Source organism: Cyprinodon variegatus, unplaced genomic scaffold (assembly GCF_000732505.1).
Source record: "Cyprinodon variegatus isolate N-32 unplaced genomic scaffold, C_variegatus-1.0 Scaffold294, whole genome shotgun sequence".
Lineage (NCBI taxonomy): Eukaryota > Metazoa > Chordata > Actinopteri > Cyprinodontiformes > Cyprinodontidae > Cyprinodon > Cyprinodon variegatus.
The window spans coordinates 400,903-410,131 of record NW_015150747.1 but is presented as its reverse complement, the minus strand read 5'-3'; the positions used below and the strand labels follow the sequence as shown (position 1 = coordinate 410,131).

The 9,229-nt window shown below is 41.1% G+C and overlaps 1 protein-coding gene across 1 annotated transcript in view; it reads left to right on the top strand.

Moving 5' to 3' along the window:
* The window catches only part of ckap5 (cytoskeleton associated protein 5), a 43,515-nt gene that overhangs the window by 26,121 nt on the left and 8,165 nt on the right, over nt 1–9,229 (top strand). The window contains exons 29-33 of the mRNA XM_015383797.1: nt 1,289–1,438; nt 1,513–1,716; nt 6,849–6,984; nt 7,264–7,457; nt 7,535–7,707. Of these exons, the coding sequence (XP_015239283.1) occupies nt 1,289–1,438; nt 1,513–1,716; nt 6,849–6,984; nt 7,264–7,457; nt 7,535–7,707 (857 nt within the window). The remainder of the gene's footprint in view (nt 1–1,288; nt 1,439–1,512; nt 1,717–6,848; nt 6,985–7,263; nt 7,458–7,534; nt 7,708–9,229) is intronic.

Here is a 9,229-nt window from a genome sequence, read left to right as displayed (position 1 = left end):
TTGAGATATCAAAAAAGTACTCCAGAGTGTTGTTCAGCATGGGGGTGAGTAGAAAATGAAGGCTAATCATGTTTTGGGTGTACTATTCCTTTAAGGAAGACAGGGCGTAGTCTGTGCTTTATTGTTTCGTTCTATTTTCGGTCTGAATCTCTCTTAGCTTCTCAAAGTTCAACGAATGTACACAGAGCTCAATGGGATCATGTAAATTAGCAGGTCGACCCAGGTCGTTCCCACTGTATGCCGATCTGAGCTGAGTTGTTTGAAGGCGACTTTTAACCCGGGTCTGTGAGCCGTTCCAGCTGCCACTAATAGCCAACTCTTCTCAGAAATAAACAGGCTATAGGGATATAACTGAAATCCAGTAGGGCCCTATAAAATCTGTTTTGTTTCTTCCCAAATTCCGTTTTATTTTTTCCCCAAATTCCGTATTTTTTCCGTTTTATTTTTCCCCCAAATTCCGTTTTTTTCCGTTTTATTTTTTGCAAATTCCGTTTTTTCCGTTTTAATTTTTGCAAATTCCGTTTTTTCCGTTTTAATTTTTGCAAATTCAGTTTTTTTACCCTTTACTGACGCAAACGGACGCAGTTTTTTCATCTTTTCCAAAGGGATGTCAGCCTCAGCACACATGGCGACAAAATCTTCAACAAACTCTTTTCTTGAGTCAGAAGACTTAAATGTCGCAGTAAGGCACGTCTGTAGGGACGTGGTGGACATGCTAGCGTTATTGTACTTCTTGTTCCTCACATGGATTTTGGATGACAAGTGGTCAGTACATGTATTTTTGCGCTTTCAATCAATGGAATGTTGACAAAACTTGCAAAACAATAGTTCACCTGACACGAAAAAGTCAGGCGGGAACTGCTCGGCTCTGTACTTGGGGCTTAGTGTCGTGTTTCTCAACTTTTTTGCCGAAAGCGGAGTTGTGGAGAGCCGCTTCGCCATTTTTTTCAATGTTTTGATGGGGGAGGGTGAGCGGAAATGACAGGGCGGGAGGGATTGTGTCGCCCAGATTTGCATCCCCTGGTGTGCATTTCCCCCCCGACGTACGTTCTTCTCCCACACAAAAACAGAATTTCATTTCAAATGTAGAAATTCCGCATTTATACTAGATTCCGCGTTAATTTGCCAATTCCACGATTCCGTCCGTGATTGCGGAAATTATAGGGCCCTAATCCAGTTTTCGGTTTGGCTGCTTTTTAGGTCTTCATCCCGAGTCGGGGGGTCCTGGTTGACTCAGTGGGTCCCAGTCATGTCCAGCAATAACGGTAACCTAACGTTTGTTCCTTAGATTCTGAAGTGGAACTTCATCACTCCTCGGGATGAATACGTGGAGCAGCTGAAGAGCCAGATGGCCGCCTGTTTCACCAAGTGGCTGCTGGACGAGCTGTTTCACCTCGACTTCCAGAGACACGTGAAAGCCATCGGCGTCATGATCGAGGTGGGAGGCTGCGGGTCAGACTGTGTTTTCAGAACATCTGGTTCTGGTACTGACCTCTGAATTCTGTCTGACAGAGGCTGAACAGCGAAAGCGATGCCACCATCGGCTGTCTGGACCTGATCCTGAAATGGGTCACGCTTCGCTTCTTTGAGACCAACACCACCATCCTGATGAAAGTTCTGGAATACCTGAAGCTGCTGTTCACCATGCTGAACAGGGAGAACTACCACCTGACGGAGTACGAAGCAAACTCCTTCATCCCCTACCTGATCCTGAAGGTAAGCAGACACGCTCAGAGCAGCGTGGGAGGGTTCAGGTTCCTGTCTGAATCTGGAGCTCCGAGTTGATCTTTCCTCAGCAGGGAGGCGCTGATCTCCACAGATCAATGGATGCGTCTCTGTTCTGGCAGACTGATGGCAGAACGTCTGCTTTTATTAAATGGAAATATAGATGCTGTAATGGTGACCAGTATGTAGACTTTAGTCATAAGTTGTGGTGATAAATGAACGGTGACCACTGAACAGGGTTGTTTTTGTCAACAATGAGGATGACAAAATCATTTTGTTGACGATCCCTTTTTTTTTTTTTTTTGTGCTAAACATGGATCTTTGACTAAAACTCACACCTATGACTAGTCATGTTTTAGTCAGTGAGACAAAACGAGACTAAATAAGAATTAGCGGGTCATTGGTAAGCTATTTAAAATGCATCATTGTGCTGTAATCTAAGCAGTATCTGCCGTACTTTTGCGTCTTGTTTGATCCTGACGCGCGCCCATGCTGCAGGAGCACAGATGGCTCATGACAGCAGCGGCAGAGCCTGAGAAAAATAACCTGGAATGGTCTGATGCTGCACGTTCAAATCTTGTCAAACTGCTCTCATCTTCTCTCCGCTTGTGTAGAAATGCGTCTGTGCACAGAGCTTAGAGTCTGCGCTTCACACTCCACTCTGATGGTTCGCTCTCAGCAGTATGACTCTTCCTGATCTCGCTACTTAATAAACTATATGTGGCTGATCATCCTCTGTCAAGTGAAAAAAAAATCCTTTTATTATCAATATTTTATTTCTTCCAGCTCAGAACAGGTGATGCTAAACATTCTTTAACTTCTACGAAAAAAGAATCCCTAAATTATATCCAAAACAAATATTTCATTGAATTCTGTTTTTTTCTGGACAAAGAGCCAGATGAAAAGGTACATGGATGTTTTAATATTTTTATCTCATTGTTCTATCTATTTAAATGTGATGTAAATATTTCCTTGTATTGTCATTAAAACATTTTCTATTTGTCCTTTGAATATTTTAACATTTTAGTTAGCATATTCATTCAATTTAGACCTTTATTGCCATGGCATTACAAGGCAATTATATAGGTTCTCTCTGTATTTTTTAAATATCAAAACCCAGTGAATTTAAATCTAGTTTGACCCCTGAGCAGCAGGAACCAAGGGGCAAATCGAAGAAAGGGAGCCAAAATGTCCAAAGTAGAAAGAATAATGTTTTTGTTCTTTGCTTTTTTGGAGCAGTGAAGATTTTATTGATCTGTGTGTAAAGCATAATTCATAGTAGATCAGGAAGAGTTTTGCTTTACACTGGAAACCTTTTATGTCTAAAACCATTCCTTCATTGCACATTTTGTTAGCCTGTCTGTCTGCTATATTAACCAATATGACGTCTTGAACTAAATCTGCCATTTTCACAACTTTTGTGAGACTATTGTATAAAGTAGGGCATTAATTCATAAAAAAGTTTATTTGAATTCTATAAATCAAAGTGAAGCAACGATGAACTGCATGGCAGCATTCTATACCAGCAACTGTAGTATCTAGGCTAGAGCTGTCAGCCTGGTAAAGAATCTGGTTATTTGAAATCGTAAAGGTTAACTTTTTTTGCAATATAACTAAAACTGACTAAAACCAGACTTTTAGTCGAATAAAACTGTCACATATAATAATTACTAAAATGCGACTAATAGACGTTTTTGTCCTGAAGACTAAGACTAAATCTAAGATGCTGTCAAAAACAACACTGAAGCCAAGTAAGCCAAACCTGGAGCGGGTCACAAAGAGCAGAGGGAACCTAGCGGGCCCTGAGGACCGACTATCCACCTCCACTAGCCTTTATTAAATTGGAGCAAACATGCCGCTGGTCTGTGGATCCCCTGGCGCGTGGCGGAGTTGGTCACATCCTGACGTTTATTCATCCCAGTTAGGATGGAAACTTCTTGATGTTTAAACCTGAATGAAGATCAGCTGCTCAGGATGGTGAAAAATGTTCAAAGTGAGAGTTTCAGTCAAAATCTGTTTAAAAAAAATAAATAAAAAAAACTCATTCACACTCTGAACTTATCTGACCAAACCATGAAACGAGCCGTAAGCGATAGATACTGCAAATTAAATCCGTTAAATGTGGAACCAGCAGCTCTTTAGCCAGAGGCTGCAGGACCTTTGAGGCAGAGAGGAAAAAAAGCATCAGCAGGTTGATAGTTTTAACTGATCCAGTGCCTTGATAAAGTATTCAACCCCCTTGAACTCTACCACATTTTAGGCTTCAAACTAAAAGATATAAAATTGTATATATTCTTTTGTAAAGAATCAACAACCAGTGGAACCCAATCATGTTGTGGAGAGGGGGGAAAAAAAATGAAGCGTGGGGTGTGCTAAATGAATAGGCTTCTTTACTTTCAGTGCAGCAAACTCCAGAAATTCAGTGGGGATCTCTGAATGATCCATTGTTGACCTGCATCACTGATGTTGTCATGATGTAGAGAAGTTTAAAGCTGGATTTGGATGGAAAAAGGTTTCCCAACCTTTAAACATCTCAAGGAGCAATGTGCAGGTGATTATATTGAAATGGAAGGACTATTCTGGAAGAAAACCTGTTGGAGTCTGCAAAAGGACTGATACTGGGACGGAGATTTGTCTTCCATAATCCAAAACATCAAGCAACATCTACAATGGATTGGTTCACAAATGAATACATCCAGGTGTTATAATGGCCTAGTCAAAGTCCAGACCTGAAACCAATCCAGAATCTGTGGAATGAAGTGAAAACTCTTCTTCAAACTCTGCATCCGACCTCACTGAGCTCCAGCTGTTTGCAGGAAGCATGGGCAAAAATGTCAGTCTCTACGTGCAGAACTTATAGAGACAAACCCCAAGAGACCTGCAGCTGTCATCACAGCAAAATGTAAAGCTACAAGTATGAACTCAAGGGAGGTGAATAATTTAGCACACCCAATTTTCAGTTTTTTTTATTAAGAGTATGAAATGTCCAATAAATTTTATTCCACTTCATGATTATGTCCCAAAAAATATTTAATTTTATATCTTTGTTTGAAACCTGAAATGTGGCAAAAGGTCAAAGTTCAGGGGCACTGAATACTTCATGCATTGCTGCTTCATCCACTTGCTCCCTTTTATTTATGCTTAATATTTCTATTTGATTTGTTAAAGGAGTCATGATTTGTTTTAAAAAATATATATGAGATGTGTATATATATTTGATGTAAAACAATCTAGTAAAAAAAACTGTTGGCTGTTCAGTTTTATTAATTTCAATAAAAAAATGTCATGTAGACATCGCCATCTATGCTGAAAGGCCTTGAGGTAAATGACATATGCTAGATCTAGTAGCCTTAGCTCCGTACAGCCAAAATGGCACTGGGTAAATTTAAGCCTTTTCATTTTCAACCAGACCACGTTGAAACTGATGATGTAGAAACACAAAAATATGAAGATGTGAACCAAACGAACAAAGAGGGGAGAACTGTCTGAAGAAGCTGCTATTTGTTTGGCTGCTGCTAGGAGATGCTAACCCAGATGCAGAGCTATGCTGCAAAGAGCTCCAGTTTCTTCTGAGGCTGTTAGCAGTTAGCTTTTAGCATCTGGATCAAAACATTTTTTTCAGATTCATTAGTGAAGCATCTTTCAGTTGTAACTCATCGTTCTGTCACTTTAAATTTTCCTTCATTATCTTCTGATCTGATTTTGATTTCAGGTTAGCTTCTGCTAATGGTGTTAGCCCAAGCTAATGTAGCTAACAGTAGATCACATACTGATTTGTGTGTTTCAACTAGGGTTGCCAACTGTACCTTGAAAAATTGAATAGTTTTGTATTTAGAAATGGAAGTATCTGTCCCGTATTTAGTGGAAAATGAACGCACTTTGTCCCATATTACTGCAAAAGTAAAAAAAATAGTCAGTAAGAAGCTAATGGCAAATGAAGAACAAGGGCACGTTAGATACAAAACTTAAAGGAATAGTAAACCCAAAACATGATTAGCCTTCATTTTCTACTCACCCTCATGCTGAACAACACTCTGGAGTACTTTTTTGATATCTCAAATGCATCTGGAGATCTGGGAGGCTTCTTGCTGTCTGCTGACATTCAANGAAAGCGCGCACATGCGCGATCCCGACGCTACGGAAGCCGGCATACCGAACCAGATGAAAGTGCGCATTCAGCTCGGCAAAGAACTCATGCACTTCCTCAACACTGAAGTCCTCAGACATTTTTCTTTCGTTGTTTCTTTCTTTGCACAGGTAAACGGCACATTTCTTCTTCTACGCTTGCATTATCGGCAGAGCAGGCGCTCTGCCGATAATGCAAAGGTCGATATATTTATCGACTAGATAGATACTTATTTTATTCAGTAAAGTTTATTTTGTATTAAAGTGAATTGCTGGATAATAATTTGCTTTCCATGTGTTCATGTCACTCACAAATATGCATCTAATTCAATGCAGGTTTGAGTCAAATAGTTTTAAAAAATCATTTCACAACAGAAGGGGGGCTAAAGGGAAAAAAAAAATAAAATCACGCCAGGAGTGGTAAAGGCAATCCGGTCAGCTGGCACGCACATGTGTAATTAAGACTTTTCACGTATCACAAACAGCAATTTTTAAGTTGATAGGAAAATTAAAACCTATTTAGGCCAATGCATTCAACCAGTGGTGGATCCTTTTTATTAAATGTTTAGATTTTGTTTAAACTGAGACACGTGTAACATTTGTCAGCACTGTCACTCATTATTAATTATGAAAAAGCAACATCAGCTCAAGAAAACAGATCAGGGATCAGCCAGACTCATAATAATCGTTAGTAGCCTTAAAAACACGGTCGACTTCAATATGGAGGATATTTTTAAAAAGTGTGGTTAAAAAAATGTGACGTGTTTTCTTCAATCACTCTTGATATTCAGCTTTGTGGGTGAAGTCTCTCGTGTCCAGAGAGCATCTGTTGCCCTCAGACTCCGTCCAGATGGATACAATTTAACTTGGAATAGAAAGTTAACCTGGACCATAATGTCCATCATCTAATTCTTTCTGGAATCTGTTTGCATTTCCTGCTCACCTTGTCGTTTAGAGTGAGAAGCTCAACTTGTTTTTTAAATTTCATTTTTCTTAAGGTGGGAGAATCGAAAGATGTGGTCCGTAAAGACGTCAGGGCCATCTTCACCATGCTGTGCAAAGTTTATCCAGCCTCCAAGCTCTTCCCTTTCCTCATGGAAGGAACCAAGTCCAAGAACTCCAAGCAGAGAGCAGGTGGGTCTGAAACGGAATCAGATCTCACCGTGGAAAACGACCAATCTGATTATAGTCACTAGACTGTTCATGTTTGGACTGACTGTTGGCATTTAGGCCGGCTGTTGTTGATTGCCATTGATGGGGTTGTAATTTCTGAGCCTCATTGAGTCTTCCCGGGGCATGTAGATTTTTATGGAGACATCCTGAAGGGCTGTTTAAGGCCTGATGTGAAAAATAACCTTTTTATCTGATGAGTTGTTGCTCCCTGCTTCATGTTTGGTCTTGTTTGCTCCTCAGAGTGTTTGGAGGAGTTGGGCTGTCTAATCGAGGGCTACGGGATGAACGTGTGCCAGCCGACTCCAGCCAAGTGCCTAAAGGAAATCGCTGTGCACATCGGAGACAGGGACACTTCGGTCCGGAACGCCGCCCTGAACACGGTGGTGGCAGTCTACAACGTCTGCGGGGACCAAGTCTACAAACTGATTGGAAACGTAGGAGAAAACCATTCCAATCCGCAGCTGCAGTCCACAGCGTCGACCCAGGACTGATTTTTATGTTTATTTTGCAGTTATCAGAGAAAGACATGAGCATGCTGGAGGAGAGGATCAAACGGTCGGCAAAGAAGATGGCTGCGGCTCCGGCTAAGCAGAGCGCCCCCGAGAAGACGCAGAGGGAACACCCAACAAACCCCAACGCCACCTTCCTCCGTAAGCCAACGCAGGAAGACCCCGGAAAGCTCAAGTAGGTCCCTGCTGATCACTGGAAATCAGTAAGATGTGACCACTGCAAACTTTGACAGTAAAGAGTGAAAAAAATTATGAATCTGATCTTAGTCCAACTTTCTGTTCACAAACAAAAAAAGGAAACTGCAGTTGAACCAGGCGATGCAAAGCAGAACATTGTCAGACGTTTAGGTAACGCTTGGCTGTAATAAGCAGGAAGTAGTTAGCAAGCTAGCTAGTTCAATGATGGAGCAAGGTTTTAATGAAGGCGGGGTGAAATGCATCGTGTCGCTAGTGTTAGCGCTGCTACGTGTGATGCTAACGCTGCTTTCAGGAGGTCGGCACAGGAAACGGCTCCTCAGGCATGTGAGGTAAAGGTTCACTAACTTCAACAAATCTTTAGCTCCAGCTCCTTTACAAATCACCTTAGATGAACTAAAACCATTCAATGAAGTTGATTTGAATTTAGATAGTTGAAATGGTTTTAGGGCCAGTAGACGTTCAGTTATTGGTGTTTATCGTTAACTTCACACAGATTGTTATAAAACGTTCTTCAGGCTTTGTCTGTTTTCTCAGTTTTGTTTTTATTTTACCAAAATGTCCTGAGAATCTGACCGTAGATTTTGATTTAAAACATCACCTCCATCCCTTATATTAGATCCTGGAGTCGTCAACTTGTCGTCAGTGTGTTAATTTATTTATTTATTTAATAACAAAGGGTTTTTTTGTTTTGTTTTTTCGTCTCTCTGCGCTCCCTGATGCCTGTTTACATCTTTGTGTGTGAAACTCCATTTTTCAGCTGTTTATCAGCAGCATGCTGACCGTTCTTCCTCCAACCTCGTCTTTTTATCCGTCTTTGAACTAATCTGTCCCCCTGGTTTCTCTGCCATCGCATGCTGGGTTGCTCTGGTTGTTTGTCTCTTAACCCTTCATCTTTCTTCCTGTGTGATCTGCTCTGCCTGCCTTCCTTTCCGGAGCAGAATAATGTATCGCACATATAGGATGTGAGTACAACTCCTCCTCCTCTTTATTATGTCGTCGCTCCTGACTTCATCCTAATCCTCATCATCCATGACTCTAACAAAGCTGCTGCTGGCTTGGAGTTTTAGTGCTGCTGCAGGTGGAGCATCAGACTAACATTCAGAAGCTGAGCATTCATTTCCATCGCTCCTCTTCCTCAGTCGCCCGTTAGTGTTTGTGAAACCCTGAATCTGAGCAGTCGTTCCGAAGCATCAGGCGGGTCAGAACTGCTGCTGGTTTTTATGATCAGCTGATCCAGTTTTTAGAGGCTACTTGAAAACCTTTTTGTTTGGGTTTCTATCAAATGAGATGAAGATTTGATCAATATGTTGCATGAGGAAAGTTTTGCTGCGTTGCTTTTCAAAGACATATTTTTCCTACATGGCTTTAAGGCCCCGTCCACACGAAGTCAAAACGAACACGAAACGCTGATATTTTCCAAAACGTTTGTAAAGACGGAGACGTAAAATAAAATAAACAAATCGACCACACGAATGCATGAAAACGCTGCAAAATGTATG